Source organism: Rhinolophus hipposideros (genome assembly GCF_964194185.1).
Source record: "Rhinolophus hipposideros genome assembly, chromosome: 12".
Classification (NCBI taxonomy): domain Eukaryota; kingdom Metazoa; phylum Chordata; class Mammalia; order Chiroptera; family Rhinolophidae; genus Rhinolophus; species Rhinolophus hipposideros.
Window position 1 is genome coordinate 27,938,774 of NC_138058.1, and position 22,233 is coordinate 27,961,006.

Below are 22,233 nucleotides of genomic sequence, written 5' to 3' on the forward strand. Positions count from 1 at the left end.
TTGACTCACTGCCTTCCCCTTCTCCAAACTGTCAACAGTGTGCTGGAAACACCATCAGGTTTGCGGTTTATGCCAAATCCCTATCCCAACAGCCTGTATTTCTTTTTGAATATGACTAAGGTGGAGGGGTGAGCAGGTGTTTGCAAGTATATAGTAGGAAAGGAAGAAAAGAGGGAGAAAGGATGAGCTGGTTTCCCAAGATACAAACTTTCATGGAGAAACTGGAAAATAGTCTTTCAAAATGTTAGTCTACAAATCCACAGTGAATTTGCATTTCGTGTTACCCCAAGGCAGCATCTCTGTGTAACTTTTTAAGCAATGGCAACACTACACCCCATTTCCATTCATTTTCAGACAGGGGTTGGTCTGAAGGCTCGCTTGTCTGGGAAGTCTTCTTTGGGAGGTGTTGATGTCTGAACTTAACTCTCAAAGGGTTTGGTTAAGGAGAGGGAAGGCAGACTTGAGGGACATCACAATTGAAAGGGGAGAAAAAATGGAAGAGCTCTGTAGAGGAAGCACATCCAACTTTCACATTGTGATTACTCAGGGATATGTCAAAATGTTTTCAAATAGCAAATACTTTTTGGAGATGTGAGAGTATTTCCAAGTATTTAGAAAACTAACTGAATGTTTCAAATGTTTGGAATTATTCCAAGGCCAGGAATTCCAGATGTTTGTAAGGAAGCCCTTGCATATCTCTGTTTACATATTCAAGTGGGTTTTAAGATGGTAAGGAGGAAAAAAAAAGGCATACCCTTCAATCCTTCTTTTTTAAAACAGGATAGTATCTACTCCATAAGGTTATCAGGGGGACAAAACTAGTGGACGTGACTGGTAAATAAATGTGTCTTCCCGATTCTCCTTTCTCTTTCTATTCCCCAGGGCCACTGTGGCAAAAAGATATGAAGCATTTAAAAGGACACAACACTGTAGAAAAGGCAGTATATTATTATTGATTAGCACTGCAGACACTGAATAATTATGTGTGTGATGGATGCAGGGGTAAATACTAACCAGGGATTCTGGACATCTGTCCTTCAATAGTCAGACTTCCCCATGTCTCCTGGACAGCTACACGAATCACACATGTCTTTAAATTAAGAACTTGCCTGCTACAAATGTCTTGCGAAAGTGCCAATGTTATGATAATTCATTTTTCGCATGAAATGCACTTAGTTTTACTTTCAGAATCCTGTATTTCATGTCAGGTATTCACCATGATGAGAGTTTCTTGGCTACTCCAAGCAAGAATCATCCAGGTTGAAAAAAAATTCCAGAATCTACACATGCAAGCCTAACAGTTTGGCTTTTGGTTTATTCAAAATTAATACGTTTAGACTGTCTATTTTTCACTCTTGTGCTTGAGAGTTCCCTAATACTTTGTTAAGGATCGTCAAGCTTCATAAGTCCTCACCAACCAGAGCTGGCACTGCCACCTAAGAGGGAGTAACTTAGTATATATGTTGTTGGACTAGGAAACAAGTACCTTTCCTACAGGGCACGAAGGTGTGTGAGGGGCTAGCTATGCCCTTGCTGGAGGCCTTTCCAGCAGGGAAGACCCTTCTCTGTATGGTTTCCTGTGTGTGACCTCGCTGGAAAATGGGGCTGGCACTGCCTTCCCTGAGGTGGCTGAAGAAACCCACAGACTGTGCAAGGACTTACTGAGTGTGACTGACTCATTGATCTTGAAGCTGCAGAGGACCCTGTCCACATTGCGGGCGTGTCGGAAGCCGTTCCCTCTCACGACTACTTGGAATGATTCTGAAATGAATAACGACAAGATTCATTATTTGACTGCAGGCCATTAACCTTAGGTTTCCCATCTGCCCTGATGTAGGGCCTTTTGTAACTATTTCACCAGGGTTAACATATTTGAAAATTAGTTCAGGTTGGAAACCAAAAGCGACCATGTGGGTGCCTTTTGCCACTTACCACCTCCTGCTCGGTAGGTGTCCATGAAGAAGGCAATCCGACTACTCATTTTGCATTCCCACCTTGCCTTTGCTCTAGCTGTTCTTCCTACCTGGAATGCTGTCCTCCTCTCTCTCTGTCATTCAAATCCTACCCAGGTCTCAAGTCCTGACAGTTTCAAAAACTGTGATTTCTGCAGCCCACAGGGGAGGGGCTCTTCATTTCTTTAGTCAACTTAACTCCTCTCCCATGTCTCTTTTACATACTGGACACCACTGAAAGGATTTCGTTAGAGCTCAAGGTGCCTAACACTTTTTGAAAACACCGCCTTATGGCGTTCACCGTCTGTCTTGAACAATGTAGTGTATGATTATGTACCGTCCAGTGTCGTTCTTTAGTCTTTTCTTCCACAACTAAAAAAATGTTCCTTTAGGTCGGGAATTGTTTGATCCTGGCTGTGGCCCTGCGGTTTCTGCTGGGCACACAGTAGAATACCTAGGAATAATTGTACTTTCCAACGAATCAAAGTCTTTCTTATTGGTGGCCACTTGTCAAGCATTACCTGTGTGAACTGCCATTGGCCCTTTACTATAGTTACTATTCACTTCTCTCCGAATAGAACAGAGACTATATCTCACAGGAATATATCTAGCCCTGCATATTAATGTCATGTTGGAATAATGCATACTGAATTAATACATGTTAATAAAATCCTTATAAAATAAAAATAATGATCCTTTACAATAGTATACTAAGGGGAAAATAATCAGCCATGTTAATTAATTAGTTTAATGTTTAGGAATATGTGCTTAAGTTTGCTAGTAACTAATAGCCAATACTCTACTTTCTTTTATTTTTGTCATCCTTTTGTGTATAAAAATTGGGGCTTAGAATAATGCTGCGTGGCATATAAAAAAAAAAGAAATTGACTAGAAGTCAGAGGAAAAAATGCAATATGTGTGAAAGTGGATCTTAAACTGTAAATTGCTATCCAAGTGGAGATTTTTGTTGGAGGAACAATGGAATTATCTAGCATAAGGGGACTCTTCCAAACTTTAATATATGTCATGAGTGTATGTCATCTTAATTTCCAGGAAACAAATTTAGAGATTGCCAAGAGAATAACTGATGTTAATTGCTCCCTCACTGTATGCCAGGCCCTGGCTCAGCAATGTGTATGTTTGTCATTTAAACCTCCCCACAGCCCAGGGAGGTACAAATGAGAAAACTGAGCTTTGTGACTGTAAGTAATCTGTCCAAGATTTCATGGCTCATAGCTGTCCGAATCAGAATTAGAATCCAGGTCTGTCAGGCACCAAATGCGATGCCTTTATAACTCAGTCACTGCACTCTTTACCATGAAGCTAAAATGAATTTTCACCGTCTGGTGACATATGACTAATTTAGAGATTGACATTGTGATTTTTGAAAAGCTTATTTTATTTTTATGTTAGGCAGGTTTACCCATTTTTGCAGAAAATTGGAGCTGGCCTGGATGGGAAGCAAGAAACCAAAACCAAAGTCAAAGAACCCAGTGGTACTGCATGTGCCACAAAGGGTACAAATTAGAACAGAACATTTCTTACAAGTGTAAAAGACCTTAACAATAAGGTCTATAAAAAGTCATGACATTTTACATGACTTACACAAGGTCATATAAATTACTAAGCAGTAAAACAGGGACTTGTATACAAGTGTTCACTGCCTTAGTTTTAAACTGTATTAAGGTCATGAGCACATGGCTTTTCAGGACCATAAGGCCTATGAATGAATATTAAGGATTTACATATGCATGTTGATACATATACACAATTGCTAAATTCAGAAGGATGGACTTGATAGTTTTCTTTGGGTGTCTGTCTGGCATGTGCCTAATCATGCCATTGGTTCAACAACATTGTGGAAGAATGTTATTGTATCTTAGTTACTCAAACTAAGCCTATAGAAACCTATTTCTGTTTTTAGTTTGAAAGCTAGACCTCCAGAAATCTGCCATTGGACACTTTTGCTGATTCAAAATGTTTTCTGCCTCATTTCTCTGCCTACTTCTCTTGTTTACTCAAAGATAAACAGAGGGAAAGAACTCTCTGGAAATGCATGCTGCATGCTGAGGTCTCTCACATGTTCAGCTGCTGAGTCCTCTATAAAAAAGGTTGCCCACATGTCTGCTTGGCCCAACCTCAGGGTGTTTAGGAAGAAAGACAGCAGGAATTCATGACGTGGCAATGGTGAAAACCAAACGATTTTACCCTGTAGGCCTGAGAGAAAGATGGAGGAAGGGAGGCTGTGGGAGGCACAGAAAAAGAGAGGCGAGCTCCCACCCTGCCTGGTGCAGTTTCCGTGTTAGTGCGCACATGTGGTTTCCAGAAGAGCCCAAATGTCTGACTCAGCAGCCCAACTGAACGTCAGCTCTTCACACATAGAAGTTATGTAACAAAACCCTGTCAAATGAGTGCGCCGGCAAGTGAGAACCAGGACACTCCAGAACCAGGACACACTGATTTAACTCCGTTTATCCACAAAGCCCTGACTCTACCCTTCAAAATATGTACAGCTAAATGGTTTTACGCAACTTGCATGTTGGGTTACAGCTCTTACAAGAAGTTCCTAGGGATTGTAGGGTGTTAGGAAGGAATTTCTACTTGAAAATCATCTTTGATCTAATCTTTTAAGATACGTATTTTAAAGGTTTCTTTAAGGCTTACATTCATTATGATTCTTTTGTCACTCTTATTCTCAATTATAATTTAAGCTTCCTGATGGTAGAGGCCATCATTTCTATTTCTTTAGAATTTTTGACGGAATGTAACCCAGGGCTGAGTCAGTATCAGTGTAAGCTCATTGAATGAGTAAATAAGTGATGTCTTGGTACAGAAAGGGAATAAAGGGGAAGGACAAGGTGATCGTTTGTTCAGGTACCAGTCAGGGTCTAATCCTTTTTATTTTCTGAGGATTAATAGGTCAATGAATGAAAAGATGCTCAACATCGTTAGTCATTAGGGGAATGCAAATCAATACCACAATGAGTTATCTCTCCATAGTCACCAGAATGGCTATAACAAAAGAGATAGACAATAACAAATGTTGGTGAAGAAATTAGAACCCTCATTGTACCTGCTTTGTAAAATAGTTTAGTAGTTCCTCAAAAAGTTAAACACAGAATTATCTTAAGTCCCAGAAATTCCACCCTTAGGTATATATCCAAGAGAACTGAAAAGGTAGCTCTACACAAAAATTTGTAGATGTATGTTTACAGTAGCATTATTCATAACAGCTCCAAAGTGGAAAAAACCCAAATGTCCATCAACTAATGACTATGGTATTTTTACAATGGAATATTATTCACCCATAAAAAGCAATCAATCAAATTTTGACGCATGCTATTAGATGGATGAATCTTGAAAACATTATGCTAAGTGAAAGAAGAAAACATTATGCTAAGTGATACAAAGGCCCTATATCGTATGATTTCATTTATATGAAAAGTCTAGATTAGCAAATCCATAGAGACAGAAAATAGATTGGTGGTTATCAGGGCTGGAGAAAGGGGGAATAAGGAGTGACTGCTTTGGGTTTCTTTTTGGGGTGATGAAAATATTCTGGAATTAGAGAATGGTTATGGTTGTACAACTTTGTCAATATATTAAAAACCATTGAATTGCAATTTTTACAAGGGTAAATTTTATGGGATGTGAATTTTAGCTCAATTTCAAAAAAAAAAATTCAGGTTAGTGAATACTTTGGTCTGTTCCTTTTTTTTTTTTTGTTTTTGAAATGTGGAACACATAATTTTGAGATGACCTCAGTAAAGACTATTATTCACTGTACCTGGAAATGAAACATCCATATTTTCTCCATTTGCTTGGGGCACCCAAGACTTTTTTGCAAAATTATCATTAGTGATATTTCGTCTTGTGAGTTTGAATTTGCTCTCCTATTAGATGCTTAATATAGCATCTAAAATATAATATAAAGACTAATGTATATTAAGTGCTTTCTGATGTCTAAATTATTCCAGAACTTTTAAAATTGTATAGCTATGTATTTGTAACAATTTTAGTAAGGTAAATAACTTGCATATAAAGTATATAACTTGATAATTTTTGACATATGTATACAATCATTGGGCAATACCACAATCAAAATAGTGACCACATCCATCACCTTCAAAAGTTTCCATGTGTCCCTTTGTAATCTTTCCCTTCTGCCACTCCCCACCACCACTGATCGGCTCTCTGTTGTTGCAGATTTATTTGCATTTTCTATAATTTTATGGAAATGAAATCATATAGTCAGTAATTTCTTTTCTAACTTCTTTTACTCAGCATAATTATCTTAAGACTCATCCATAATTATTTTGAGATTTATGCATAGTCCATTCCTTTTTATTGCTGAGTATTGTTCCATTGTATGGATAAACCACAATTGTTTATCCATTTACCTGTTGATAAACATTGAGGTGGTCACAGTTTTTGGCTTTTCAAACAAAGCGGTTATAGACATTTGTGTGCAAGTGTTTGTCAGGACATAGATTTCCTTTTCTCTTGGGTAAATACCTAAAAGTAGAATGGCCAGGTCATATGGTAGGTGGGTGTTTAATTTTTTAATAAACTGTCAAAACTGTTTTCCAAAGTGACTGTGTAATTTTAGATCCCCACCAACAGTTTATGAAAGTCACTCCTCCAAACAGAAATATCTTTAAATAAAAAGGAAGATGAAGCAGAGAATTAAACAATCCACCCAGAAGAGGTACCTAAGGGCCAGGTATGAGTGCTTTGAAAAACAATGAAAAGGAAAGCAATGACACCACTATTTTATATTGCTTAAATGTGTCTATTTTCAGCATCTAATTTCCAAATGGTAAACATGAAGCCTAAAACTACCTTTCTTTTGCGCTACCTGTAATAGTACCCGAGTACTATTACAGAACGTGGAAAACAGCACAGTAGGAATAATACAACTGCTTCTGAAATGACAATGTGCAGAACTAATTATAACCTCCTTCCATTTCTGGAGTACAAAAACTTCAAATGCGGAGCAGTTGGCAGGTAGCATACTTGATTCCAATTAGTCCCTTCCTGGAATACTCGTTTACATAGTATACTATGAACTGTTAAGTTTTTAGCCAACTGAATGAGACCACAGGAAAACTGTGCAAAAGGATGCATTTCCCAGAGAAGAACTAAACTAAGCAAGGCCAATCTAACAATGGGTCAATTCTTCTAATTATACAGTGGCTAATCTGCAAAAATATTTAGTTAGGAACTTTTTAAAGGAGTCTATGTTAGAAGGAAAGCAGAATTATTTTAATGCAGGTAACGCCAAAGATGCTTTAAGGGCTCTCCACACAGCAGGTGACTTCCTACATATGGTAGAACAATGGTTGTAAATACAGTGACAGAAGCACCATGTGAAATGGCAACCATATGCTTGGCCTGAGTATGACAATAGGGAGTTGTGAGGAGTACGGTGCAGGGAAAGACTCCATACTTCTTTTAAAGGGAAGTTATTCAGTCTCCAGCAATTATTATCTCGCAATAAATACAGGCCCAGTGTTGTTAGATCTTATTTTTCAAGACAAGATGAAAATCAAAATTTTTAAGTGAGATCAAATTTTTAAAAGTTAGCAATAAATTTAACGCTGCTTAAAAAAATGAAAATGCAGTGTGGATCAGAAAGAACATATGTGTAGACCAGAGAGGGCATGTAGGCTACCAGTTTATAACATTTGGTGGTGGTTTCCAGATCCATTGCCTCTGCTCCTACGGACGTGCCTTTGTCAATACCATTCTTAAAGGATGGACTTGGAACCTTGGCCTGAACTTGGAATAGGAGGGCATGGAATTAGCTCTCTTGACCTGGCCACGGGATAGCTATTGATGAACCTTAAGATTACATTGGCATTTTTTTTTTCTTTTCCCCATAGGTTTCCCTAAACCTGCTTGTATGTGAAACTGGCTGTTTGAACCCAAGTTCAACATTTTACATTTGTCCCCTTAAGTTTCACCCTGTTATGTGCAGCTTAACATATAAAGATTTGTGTTGGATCTCAGTCCCGTTGTCCACCCAATGCATTATCTCTCTGCCTCTCTCGGAGCTCATTTTGCTGTCAGAACCATGGCTGTTGTTGAGTTGTTGGTGAAAGCCAGCTGAGATCATTGTCTTAGGGGAATGCAATTGTCAGCGTAGTGTCTTGAGCAGATAGATCTGGGTGGGGCTGCATAGAAGGGGCTGCACTGGGGGCCAAGGAAGGGGAGTATGGTCATTCACAAACTGAGGGGAAGGGGCTGAGAGGAGAGGTTTTTGATGAAAGCAAATTCTATCTTTTCCCCACAGATCTGTCCGGGGCTTAGTCCCCTGTGTTATACTTAGAAATATGAACAATCAGTTATTTCCTTGTTTACTTTCTCTCCAGCACATAGTGAGTTAATGCATAATTTTGCAGGTACTCTGAGCTCTATCAGTGGTCTCTCCAATTTTCTTTCAGTAGGGAAACATACAGGCATGTTTTTCTCATCTAGGTATAATGTTATCAACATCATGATTCTCACATTGACCTTCGGTCCTCATTAAAATGACATTGATGATAATAATGTCACCTTGTTTTGTATAACAGTTGATGCTTTTCAAAGCACGTTCATATAAGTCCCTGGGTCATGGCAGTAGCCTAATGAAAATCACAGAGGGGGCCTGCCTATGTCTACTTGATAGGACATAGCATGGACAATGAAATGGGCTCCAGTACTTTATTAAAGCCATGCTTACTCCAGAGAATAATAATCAGCAATAGACCTTCAAGGAAATCCATGGAAGAACTTTTGGAAGTTTCATTTTCTTCTTAATAAAATTACTTTCTAGTCAGTGTGTTTTAGCTATTATGATTCTGATTCAAGAGAGGTACAAGCTTGTCTTTTCAAAACCTAGGGCTAGCTTCCATCGCTATGTCTTGTATTAATTTTTCCTTTATAAGAGATAAAGAAAATAGAATTGAATAGTTGACTCCAACACAGTTAACTATTGTTTGTCTATAAAATATGCACTATTTCACATAAGCCAAAGATTTAAAAATATTTAAAGAAAAGTTCCTTGGATTGGATTTGCAAAAGATTTGTCTGTTTCTACCAAAGAAATAGCTCTTGAAAAATTTATCAGTCGAATTGAATTGCAGTAACTTAAAATTTTTTTCCCTTTGTTTAAAATAATTTCTTTTTCTTTTTTAATTTTTTTTTCAATTACAGTAGACATACAATATTACATTAGTTTCAGATATACAACATAGTGATTAGACATTTATATAACTTACAAAGTGATCACCCCTCTAAATCTAGTATCTGACACTAGACATAATTATTACAATATAATTGACTATATTCCTTATGCTATGCTTTTCATCCCCATGACTATTCTGTAATGACGAATTTGTACTTCTAAATTCCTTCCCGCTTTTCACACACTCTCCCAATGCCCTTCCTATCCGGCAACCATCAAAATGTTCTCTGTATCTATGAGTTTGTTTCTGTTTTGTTTGTTTGTTTATTTTGTTCTTTAGGTATTCCACATGTAAGTGAAATCATATGGCATTTATCTTTCACTGTCTGACTTACTCTACTCAGCACAATATCCTCTAGATCCATTCATGTCGTTGCAGATGGCAAGATTTCATTCTTTTTTATGGCTGAGTAATATTCCATTATATGTACAATGGAATATATATGATATATATATATTCCATCATATATATATATATATATATATATATATATATATATATATATATATATATATGTATATATATATTGATGGACACCCACGTTGCCTGCACACCTTGGCCACTGTAAACAAGGCTGCAGTGAACATATGGATGCCCACGTCCCTTCAGAGCAGTGTTTTGGGTTTCTTCAAAATCCAGAAGTGAGATTACTGGGTCCTTTTTTGTCTCTTGTTATAACTTTGTTTTAAAGTCTATTTTGCCTGGTATAAGCATTGCTACCCTAGCTTTTTGTTTGTTTCTTTCCATTTTTATGAAATATCTATTTCCATAACTTTACTTTCAGTCTGGGTGCTTTTCAATCTGAAGTGAGTCTCTTATAGCAGCGTAAGTAAGGGTCTTGTTTTCTTATCCATTCAGCCGCCCTATTTTTTGATTGGAGCATTTAATCCATTTATGAGGTATGAAAAAAACTACAGTGAATGTTTAAATAAAAAAAGAATGTATTACAGTAAAAGACACATTGCCATTAATACCCCTCAAAATACTCCACTTCGCTTCGAACACACTTATCCCATCTTTCTTGCCACTTTCTGAAGCAGTTCTAGAAGTCCTCTCCCGTGAATGTCTTGAGTTGCACTGTTGTGGCTGCCTCAATGTCCTGAATTGATTTCAAAACATTTACCATTCGTGGTCATTTTGACTTTGGGGAAGAACGAGCAGTTGCATGATGCCAGATCCAGTGAATAAGGTGGATGAGGACACATCGTAATATTTATATTTGACAGAAATTGCCATACCAGAAGTGAAGTGTGACACGGAGCCTTTTCTCTTAATTGTTGATAGATATGTAGTTATTGCCATTTTATTATTCATATTTTATTATCTTTTTTTTTTCTTCTTAAAGAAGTCCCTCTAACATTTCTTATAATTTTGGTTTGGTGGTGATGAACTCCTTCAACTTTTTCTTGTCTGCAGAGCTCTTTATCTGTCCTTCTATTCTAAATGATAGCTTTTCTGGGTGGAATAATCTTGGTTGCAGGTCTTTCATTCTCATCACTGAATATGTCCTGCCTACCCCTTCTGGCCTGTAAAATTTCTGTTGACAAATCAGCTAACAGTCTTATGGGAGCTCTCTTGTAGGTAACTAACTGCTTGTCTCTTGCTGCTTTTAAGATACTTTCTTTAAGATACTTTGTCTTTAACCTCTGGCATTTTAATTATGATGTGTGTTGGTGTGGGCCTCTTTGGGTTCATCTTGTTTGGGACTCTGTGTTTCCTGGGCTTGTATGTCTATTTCCTTCACCAGGTTAGAGAAGTTTCCCACCATTATTTCTTCAACTAGGTTTTCAATTCCTTGCTGTTTCTCTTCTCCTTCTGGTACCCCTGTGATGCAAATGTTGATATGCTTGATGTTGTCCCAGAGACCCCTTAAACTATCCTCATTTTTTGGATTGTTTTTCCTTTTTGCTGTTGTGTTTGGGTATTTTTGGCTATCTATCTTCTAAATCACTGATTTGATCCTCTACTTCATCTACTCTCATCTAATCTGTTAATTCCCTCTAATGTATTCTTCATTTCAGTTATTATATTCTTTATTTCTGATTGGTTTGTTTTTATGTTTTCTCTCTCTATTTTTATGTTTTCTATCTCTTAGTTGAAGTTCTCCCTGAGATAACTGAGCATCCTTATAACCAGTGTTTTGAACTCTACGTCTGGTAGATTGCTCATCTTCATTTTGTTTCTTTTTTTTCTGGAGTTTTGTTCTGTATTTTTCATTTGGGACATATTTCTTTGTTTCCCATTTTGGTTGCCTCCCTAGGTTTGTTTCTATGTACTAGGAAGGGCTGCTATGTCTCCTGGTCTCAGAAGACTGGCTTTATGTAGTAGGTCTCCTGTGGGCCTAGTAGTGCAGTCTCCCTGGTCACCTCAGCCAGGGGCGCTAGGTGTGTCCCTTGTGTGGGTTGGGTGTGCCCGCCTGTTGTAGTTGAGCCTTGGTAACTGCATGTGAGTGGGAGGGAATGACCCTTGGGCTGAATGGTTGTGAGGACTGGCCATGACTACAGTGGAGGAGCTATTGTGCAGGGGCTGACACTATGGAACAGGATTTGCTTTAGCAAGGCTCTGATGCCTCCCCAGTATGCCGTTTTGGTGTGTCTTCCTCGGAGGTGGGTGGGTGGTGCTCTGGCTTGGCCCTAAGATGGCCACTGGGCGTGCCAGGCCTCAGGCCTCCTGGGAGGGGACCTGCTGCATGCAAAGTTCAGCCACAACCTGTGCCCTGCCGGGGGCTACATGGCATGAGCTACAAAGCAATCTGCAGATGGCTGCCACCCACGCTGGGTTTGGAGATGCCTTGAGAGGCCAAGCCACGAACCAATGCTGGTTGTTGCTAGTGCCAGGCTTAGGGCTGCTCAGCCAGAGGTACAGGACATGCCCAGGCAAGATGCTGTTTGTTTGGAGTTTGTGAACCTTTCAGAGATTTTAGGAAAGTCTGCAGCATGAGCCAAGATAGGTCATTTAGATGGAAAAGCCACTGGAAGCGTATTGGGTAGGCCCACAATTTGTGTGTGTGGGGGTTTCTCAGGGAAGCACCAGCATGGGGAAAACAGTGTTAGCTAGGTTGATGGAGCCTTAGATATGGTGCCCGCCTGCATTTGTATTTTGGTAAGGGTTGGGCTCAACAAAGAAACAGTGGATTCTGCCAGCTGCCAGCACTTCTTTCTGGGAGAAAGCTGCCCTTCCCGCACTTGCCCTGAAGCCAGACAATTCAGTTCTTCTCTGTAGGTCCCTGGCATCTTTCAAGCTGCTGCCCCAGCACTGGAGCTCATAGAGAGTGAGTCCATCAGTGATTAAGTCCATGCACAGACTTTTTAAGAAGAACACCTGGGACTCCAGCAGCCCTCCATCTCACTCAGCCACAATCTCCTCTGGTTTTCACAGCCAGAAGTTATGGGGACTTTTCTCCTTGACACTGGACCCTGGGCTGGGAAGCCTGGTGTGGGGCTGGGATTCCTTGCTCCTCAGGAGGGACCTCCACAGCTGAGATATCCCTTCCAATTTTTAACCACCATATGTGGGTGTGGGAACAGCCCATTCCATGTCTCTGCCCCTCATACCAGTCTTGAGTTGGCTTCTTCTGTATGTCCTTAGTTGTATGACTTCTGTTTAACTAGATTTCAGGTGATTCTCAATGATGGTTGTTCTGAAGTTTAGTTGTAATTTTGATGTCGTGGTAAGAGAAAACAAGCACAGTGTTTATCTACTCCTCCATTTTGTCCATAAATACAACTTTAAAAAAATTATTAATGCATATTTATCTTCTTTTGTTGTATTTTCCTTGGCTTTAAAAAATATCTTTTAGTTAATTATTTTTCTTTTCCATTTAATATGAAATATATTAACATCTATGAATTTGCTAGATTTGTAGACACTGATACTTCTTTGCCATGTTCATTTTATATGTGGGGTCTTTTTATTGTCTTGAATACCTCAAAGTTAGATAAAGGAGATTTAGGTTTAATAATTTTTGATTCAAGAATTATTTAGAAAGATATTTTTCTATTGTCCAAGTTGAGATTTTGTTTTTATTTTGTCTTTGTTCTTTCTATCTTTGGCTATTAATTTCTAATTTTGATTCATTTTATTTAGACAGCTCAAAGGTACAATAATTTCTTAAGGCGAGGTGAAAAGAGTTAATAACGGTCAAATAGGCAAAAAAGCAGTGCACTGTTTGTTGAAGGACTATCTGAATCAAGACATTCAGTCATCATTTATTGACTGATGTTAAGTGCCACATACTCTGTTAGGCAGTGGGAAGTGGAGAGAAATAAGATTCTTCATCTGTCCTCACAACACCTACAGGGGGGAAATTGATCATGCTAATGAATTAACAGAAGTGTGTTCATTGTCTTTAGACTCTGATTCATTATAAAGTTGCGACACATCCAGTTAGGATTGTTCAATCAGAAGTCTGGGTTTTCCTCACGAATGGGATAATTGTACAAATAATGAACCTCCTTGTTTTCGTTTATTTTATAGTGAAGGAACTATAAAAGTTGTGGCAGCAGATTTATCTTGAAGCTAATGAACCCTCCTTGAGGCGCCTTACTGCAAAGACCCCATACAAGGCCCTGGCATTGGGTTCAAGTGGTCACATCGTCATCCAATTTGGAAAGGTAAGATTTTTCAATTATTTTTTCTTAAAGAGGTTCTCCTGGATCTGTTCCTGTGGCAGCCACATCTGTGCCTGCCATCAGGTGGCAATTCATTTAAGGTAAGTCGATAACATTTGTTAATGGCTTTTCCTTTGGGAAATTTACGCATATCTCTGATTAGTCACCAAGTATTGTTAACAACTTTATATGTTTACATATATACTTAATGTTTTGTTGTTGGCACATATTGTTCAGTACATCTAAATTCTTGAAAGTCTTTCAGCTGTTCTAAAACATAACCAAGAAACTGGAATGAAACATTTAAGGAATTACTTCATTTATACCAATAAAACTTTCCATAAAGAATCAAAATGTATAGTATTTGAAAAAGCCTGAAAGTTCTTCCTCAGTGCTTACAGGGTTGCATGATGTATTTTCTGTGATAAATTAATAATTGGCACTTGGTGTTTTGGGAGACAAGAAAGGTGATATTAACAGTGACTTCTCAATGGTGAAAGACTTAAGCTTTTGGAGCACACACATTCCTGGAGAGAGACTTTATCCTTCTGTATCTCCAGCACCTAGGACAGTGCCTGGCATTCAGTAGGTCCTTAACAATACTTTTTAAATAAATAAAAGAGTGATGGAACCCTGTCAGGAATTATACAAAAAGAGCCAGCGTGGTTGAAGTTTTAGGCAACCTGTTATAACACAAAACAATAGCAAGACCTCAGTGTGGATCAGTTAGAAAAAATATTGTGACTCAGAGAAGGTTGATGCTTTTTATAAGTAGAGATTTCCTATATTAATGACAAAATTACAATGATCCTTTACTTGGATCAATGGTCCTACACCATTGTGTGAGAACTGGTAGCTTGAGCAATTAAAATCAATACCATAATTATGGAGAGAGGCGAGCACCAATTAAATAATTACATATATCAGCATTTCAGGGTGGCTTATGAGCACTGTGATCGTTTGCTATCTGTGAGGCTGCCATGAGGATGGACTATTCAAAGCAGGTGTTGGTGGTGATGTGTGGGTATCTGGTATTTCTGCAAAACTCTCATAATTAATCCCATGAAAACAGAGAGCCTGGACAGACTTTTTCAGTTTCAAACAACTGACATGTTGCTTCTTACTTTTCTTTTTTTCCTCGGAGTAAATTTATTTAGCAATTTCTATTCCTCACCCTTCCTGCCCTGCCTCCCCTCTTCCCCACCAATGAAGTAAACAAGGGATTTGAACTCAAAATATCAGCATCTGTATGACATCAATTAGTACTTAGTTTCAATTTACCTCCTGCACATATAGTGGATGGTTCAGCTGCCAGAATTTCAATGCAGGACTTCTTCAAAATCTAGGAAGAGAGGAAATAAAAAAGTCAAAGCACGGCTCATTTTGTTACAACAGAGAAGTAGTGCTTTGATTTTAGTTACTACAATAGAAAAGTTCAAGGACATTATGTTGTAGTGGGTGGGTGGATGGGGAGTAACATCTTTACTGGTATCATGAATGCCAAACACTTAATAAGCCAATGTTGTGTTAGATGCTTCTGGATGTCCCAAAGGCAATAAGAATCATTCATTCATTTGTTCTTTTGGCAGATGTTTATTGAATCTGTGATATGGAGAGGTTTGGTATCTCGTTGGGGAAATTGAACTTATACTTGAAAAGATAAACAACAATGGCTGGTCATATTTGGTAGGCACAAGGGTGAAGGGGCAGAGAGTGGGAGCTATGGAGTTTCTGAGGGGGAGATCACTGCAGTCTGGTATACTGGGAAAGACATCACAGAAGAGGTGGGTGCTGAGGGTAGGACTCGGTCAAGTGGAGAGGAGTAAGAGAAAGATTGGAGTCCAGAGAGGGAATGGCATGAGCAAAGGTCAGAAAGTAGAAATATCTAAACCTCTTTAGCTGGAATAAAAGGAGCTTGAAAAGCAGAGAAAAAAAAGAGTGATAACAGGTAAAGCCAGAAAGTAGGATGGAGATGGTCAACGTTCTAGAGGGTCATTTTCAGGTCACTATACTCAGAATTCCCTTTTTGTTGGAAAAGTATGGAAAGATGTGATGGGAGAGGGCTGTGAAGGCTGCCTTGTGCCACACTCCTCAGGAGGACCCCCTAAACCTTACTTATGTGGAAATGTAGTCTTCTTCCACAAATGAGTCTTGTAGGTTTGAGTGAACAGTGCAGGGGAAGCTCATGGCCTCATAGGGAGTCAATAAGGAAGGATTCTTCTGTCCAAAGCTGGGAATCTAACTGGTGGGGTTTAAACTTCTCTCCACCACTTACGAATCTTATTATTGAACATTGATTATAAAGTTTCAACCGAGCACTTCAAACAAGTATAGGACACTGAGTTGATTTACCAAGTAAATGCAGTATGTTTATTTGAGCCTTACTTAATTTGGAAACTGAGATGGTTCAGAGGGCTGAAGGAAAACATTTCTCTATTTATGAAAAGGGTATTTGTTAGGAGAATTAATAGTGAAATTATAAAATTTAAAGTCAGTGAAAAGCATCTTTTCACATTGGGATATACTTACTTATTTGCATTGATGTATTTATTTATACATGCTACTTTGTTCCAGCTTAAGTGACACATACACTGTGAGTTACAATCAAATAAATTACAAAAGGGGAGGATATGGATTAACGGGAAAATAAAGTGAAGATGAGATAAGAATGAGAACAGCATAGAAAAAATATACCGTGAGGAGCCAGCTTATTTCCTTGCTAGGAGTGGCTCATAGATTTAGTTCTAAGCTCCCTAGTAGCAAATGAGGACAGAAAATATTTATAAGATTTTCAGTCTATAGAACAAAAACAAGCCAGTTTCTCAGAAGAGATAATATTTACCCATTCCAGAAAGAAATCTGGGCGTCCTCATAGAGAAGCATTGTGAAAGGAAATGAACAACATATTTCAGAAAATCTTTGTCTGATGTGCAGATGACGAAAACATTAAAATCTATTCATTGAAACAGGTTCCCTCACAACCATGTATTTTAGGTAACTATCTACCTGAAAGTCATCAAAAGCAGTATTTCTTTTTTTGACAGTTCTACAATTCAGATTTCCAGTTACCTTTCCTGACATTGCTTCCCACTCTTGTACAATTTAAAGGTGTTTTCAGACTTGGATTCCACTATTTGTGTTCAGCTTCCACCTGATTCCACAGTAGGAAGCAACTGGTTCCTTTTTGGTCAGCTTTTGCCTTCTTTCCTTAGCCTATGGCTTACCAGCTACCTTTGCCCTCAAACAGGAGCAGCCTCAGTTTCCCGCTAGTCCACAAACCTGTTCCAATTATAGAATGATTCACATCTGGGGCTCAGCTCTTAGTCAGTGGTCTTCACACAGCTGACTCTGGGGACCTGGTGTCACCACTAGTTCCTGAGTTCCCCTCATTGTCATTCTGACTTGGGATCATCGTTTACCCTCTCCCCCCATTGGTCCACCTCAGCCAGTGGTGGCCGTGACTGAGGGAGGTAGCCACCCCCTTCAACGTGTCAACAGGCACAAGTCTCCGGACAGGCCACACTGGGAGCAACGGAATTAACCCATATGGAGAAACTTATTCCATAGTGGTATTAGAACAACCAAAAAGCTATTTTTTGATGTTTTAAATAAAATTCCTAAGGCATTTGACATCCCTTAATAAATCATTTTTATCATCCACAACAAAAGATTTCAAAGCAGTTTAAGAATAAGAATTGAGCTATTGGATCTCTTCTGTCCTCATCTCCAACTCCACCAAAACACATAAATGAAATATTTTTACCCATGTAAGTTCTTGACTCTGAATCAATGTTTTTGAACCAACTCTAATACTTAACCAGGGGTCAGTAAAGGAAACACCCGTGAATCTTTGACCACAAAGACACACCAGCAAGGTTTGTCATAATAAACACATGCTGTATTATTCTCTCAAAGTGTCTGCAATTAGCTGATAAATCTAAGGAGTGTATGAAGGGCCAAAAAATGTCAGCCAAGCGCTGTGATTCAATCCAGTAAAAACACAGCTTTCCCAATCTTAATTTAAAACATCTGGAAGGGATGCATTGCAGCCAATAGAGTAAAATTTATCAGTGAGGGGGATGGGCAGGATTTGTCTGGGACTGTGGCTTCTGTTAGTTTGAAATGTCTGGTTTCAAAATGTCTGGTCACAATGGCACTGGGTGGATTTGAGGGGTTCCCTTGGTTATTAGCTGCCCAGACTGTATGATAATTAGTCTGTCTGAGCTTCCCCAGACATCAGCTCAACTTAGGGACTGAAGGCTGGATGGGGGTGGGGAGGCAAAGGATCCATCCCCCACCCGAGCAGCGGTAGCCATGGAAGAAGTGTGGACACAGCATTGAGGAATCGCTGAAGGGAAATCACTAGGTAGGATGGAAGGGACTCACACAGGGTCAGGTTGACATCAGAGGTGAGAATACGACTGGCCTCTAATGGAGTCTGGCTAAGAATACCACATGCCTCAAGCATAAGCCAATGTGAGGAGTTGGGTCCTGGCCTTGGTTCTGTACTTACCTGACTTATGGCCATTGACAAAATCCTTTAACTTCTCTGAACCTCAATTTTGAGGGGCAGTTTAACATACTGAGTAACGGCTTGGATCTGGAATCAAATTGCTTGGGGCAGCTCATTCATGAGCAGTGTAACCTCAGGCAAGAAAAGTACCTACTGCATGAGGCTGTTGAGTTGAGAAGATTAAATGAGATAGTATAGGTAAAGCCCCTAGCACAGTGCCTGGAATCTGATCTGTCCTTAGTTAATGGTAGGTATTATTATTAAGAACTCGGGCTCTGGAGAGAGATAAAGATAGATTTGGGCTCTGAATAGATTTATGTTCCAATCCAAGCTCTATCCCTTACTGGCCATTTGGACTTGGACAAGTTATTAAAGCTCTGGGCCTCAGTTTCCTTTTCTGTAAAATGGGGATAAGAAAAAAAAACATGACCTCAAGGGACTGTATGATGGCAAAATGAATAATAGACATGAATGCACATATATTTAGTTTGCCAAGTCAACTGGACTTAAGTGGTAAAATTCATATTGGACAGTGAGGAAGAAAGTCAGATTCAAGGAAATCTGACAAGGTTTTCGTTTATAGACAGACCAACAGATATGATTGGTTAATAGATATTTAGTCAACAACCTGCGCAACAGCCAGCACATGCCTTTCATGAAGAGAAGGCAGCAAGAAATGTTCTCAGAAAGACAACATAGTAAAGCACTTAGGAGAATGACATGTATTTGGTTCTCAAACCACTGTTGCTGTCACTATAGTTTTGTTATTGCTACTACTACTACTATTACTACTACTACTACTACTCGCAGACAAAGACGATAGCTCATATATGCTTGTATCCCATCACCCACCACTGGCCTTATGCTTAATTTGCTGAAAAAAAAAAAAAACCTGAAAGATGGCTAATAATATTTTCCTGCAAGCTTAATTTGCTGGGGGAAAAAAAAAACAACCCGGAAAAATGGTTAATAATATTTTCCTGCAATCTTTCGAACAGATTTCAAAAGGAGGATATATGGGAAAGCATGTTTGAAATCCAAAAAGAACTATATAAACGTGATATGTTGCTGCTGATATGGTTACTTTTTCACATTTCCTTGTATTGTTGGGGGAGTAAGAGAGGCAGCAGGTGTAACTGAACTTTGCTAAATAATAAGAGCTACTCAGTATATTTAAAGTGAAATCCATTGTATATATGAGTTTATTTTCTTGGACTCTATAAGAATCTAAGGTCCTTTTTCATACAGTTCTCAGGTTATGCAGACATTTCTCCAGAATCCTTAAAGAATTATAAATATTTGCATGGAGTTATTAGGAACGCCTCCTTCACCATAGGCACACTTAATTTTATTTTTTTCCTACTGTGTTTCTCCCAAAATAAGACCAGGTCTTATATTAAGGTTTGCTCCAAAAGACACATTAGGGCTTATGTTCAGGGGATGTCATCTTGAAAAATCATGCGAGGGCTTATTTTCCGGCTAGGTCTTATTTTCAGGAAAACACGGTAATTGCTCTGCCTCCTTTCCCAATGAACCACCAACTTTTATTTACTTGGCTGTTTCCTGTTAGAGGATTTTTGTGAGTCAATAAAAGACCAGGCTCTCTTATCCATTGATAGCATAGGGCCTTTTGCTTCACACATCTTTCAGAAGGTGTTCCAGAGCGTGTTTCTTAATGTCTTATTTGTCGTGAAGGGCATATTCTGCGTTTAAGATGTCTTGGGCTTGAAGCAGGCTGGCCCATGGTGGTTAATTCTCTACTGACCAATTCCATCTGTCTAGTTCTTGAAGACAAAACCTAGCAGTTTTCCTTAACCTCACTCTCTGTCACTCTCCAAATCCAACATGGATTTTTGTCACCTAAGTCCTGGTGCTTTTACCAGTGAAATATTTCTATATCCACCCACATGTTAGTATAAATTACCATCCTTCAGAGGACTTGTCCTGGTTTATAACTATATATTTTTTGGATCGTTTGGTCATTGTCTTCCTCTTTAGACTATACACTCTACAAATGCACGTTTTGGATTTGTTTTTACTCACCACTTTATCCACAGTGCCTAACTTGGTACATAGTAGCCACAAAATAAATATTTATTGAATAAATAAATGAATAAATGGCACAGTTTCTGCAGGACCTCATAAAGTGGCATTATAGCCTGTTATGTATTGGTCTTCCTTCTTCTCTGTAAATATAATCTTAGGGTCTTTTGAATACAAGAGTATATACTGCATCTTGTAACACCTCCCTCTTCTTATTAAGCACAGCATCTTTGGGGACTACCTTCCCCGGAGGTCTATTTCAACATCTCCATTTTTTTTAATGGCTTATCTTTGTAAACAAAATGCTGTGGGTCTAGCATGTCTCCATGTCTAACATCTAGAGTGGCCTGCTTTGTAAAAGGTCTTGAAACCTTTACATGGCAAAAATGTAGGTCTGTGTTTGGTGGGGTAGGGCTCAGGCTTCCACAGAAAGACCACATGTACTATTACAGGTGATGGCAGAAGGCACAGTGGATAAGCCTGGGGACCAATGCTTTTAGTTTGAAAGGCCAGGCATCTTGGGACACACAAGTGGCTCATCCATGCCTTCAGGACTGTCAATGTTTTCCCCATGAATTTTGAAACTACAGCAGGTCCTCTAATGTCATTTTGTTCAACATTGTTTCATTATAATGTTGATGACATGCTGTAAAAACTTAACTCTTGTTTATATCAATTAAACTGTGGTAAAACTGGTAACAGTATATGTCATTTCTCTGCAGTTCCAAGAACCTACTGATGATATTAAGTGAGCACTTAGTATATTTGTTCTCTAATAAAATAAAATTAAAAAATCACCTTTCCTAATTAAATTCCACTCTACACTTTAAACCGTTAGCCACATCTATTGTTAACTATGGACATTATCCTAGACCCATGTCGGTTCTATGGAATCTGAACTTACAATAAACATTTACTATGATGCAGATACGTCTCTGGGATTCATATATAATTTTATGTATACTCATACATTATACCAAATAACATGCAAGAAACATTTTTAAGGGTTTACTGAATTTTAGACAGTAAAGCTTATCCTCAAAACATGTGAAAGTTTTTGTCTGAGTGGGGGGGCACCCAGCTCACTTAAATAAAATGCTATTCTTCTCTTGATTAGTTTCATACTCAGTGAGAATCTAGTATGAAGGCATAGGACAAACGAGGTTATGAATTGAGGAAATACACTTTTTTCCACAAAACCATGTTCCTCTCCTGTTTTCAGAAGGAAAGCTCAGATAGCTGTGAACTCCAAAATGAGGTTTATTTAGTAAGATGAGCTTGTTGACCTCCAGAGTGAATATCGGTGAAGTCAGTGGGAGCTGACCCCTGCGGAGTTTCACTGGATTTTGTTCTAAATTCTGCTGTTGCTTTTACAATGGATCGTAACAGATTCTTAGATATAGGAGGAGGAGCTAGGGGAGTGGGGATGGCCTGAGGATTAACTGAACATGCCCTTCTGCGATCTTTGCAGGCTCTTCAAGCAATGGGAATTTTTACTACATTTGGACTTTTTAAGAAGTCAAATAGAAATAATAGCTTAATTGAAATGCTTGGCTTAAATGTCTGCAAAGTTTGTCTAATTAACGACTGTCGAGGCAAATAATTTTTTTAAAAAGATTTTCTGCTCACTGCAATTGATTCTATTTCTGTTTCCAAGCTTGCTCATGTGCATGGAGCCCAAAATGCCATCTTGTATAGATACCATCTTGGAAGAGAGAGTGGGGGGAGGACTGGGGATTTCACAGGACACAGAGCCATAAAATTGCCACTTGTATGCAGTGTAGGTCACGAAGGGTATGCTGCCATCTGGGATGCTTTACAATGAATACACGTAAATATGCACAGCACACTATGGGGCACCATGGGAAATACGACAAATGGGGCAG

The 22,233-nt window shown here is 38.8% G+C and overlaps 1 protein-coding gene across 3 annotated transcripts in view; it reads right to left on the reverse strand.

Annotated features, from left to right (window-relative positions):
• Nucleotides 1–22,233, reverse strand: part of ANTXR1 (ANTXR cell adhesion molecule 1) — a 220,520-nt gene that overhangs the window by 133,086 nt on the left and 65,201 nt on the right. For all 3 annotated transcript variants that reach the window (XR_013994581.1, XM_081068017.1, XM_081068018.1), the window contains exons 9-10: nt 15,073–15,133; nt 1,663–1,761 (exon numbers count right to left, since the gene is read on the reverse strand). Coding sequence is in view for 2 of the 3 variants with exons in the window: in XM_081068017.1 (XP_080924143.1) it covers nt 1,663–1,761; nt 15,073–15,133 (160 nt within the window). In the remaining variant the exon portion in view is untranslated. The remainder of the gene's footprint in view (nt 1–1,662; nt 1,762–15,072; nt 15,134–22,233) is intronic.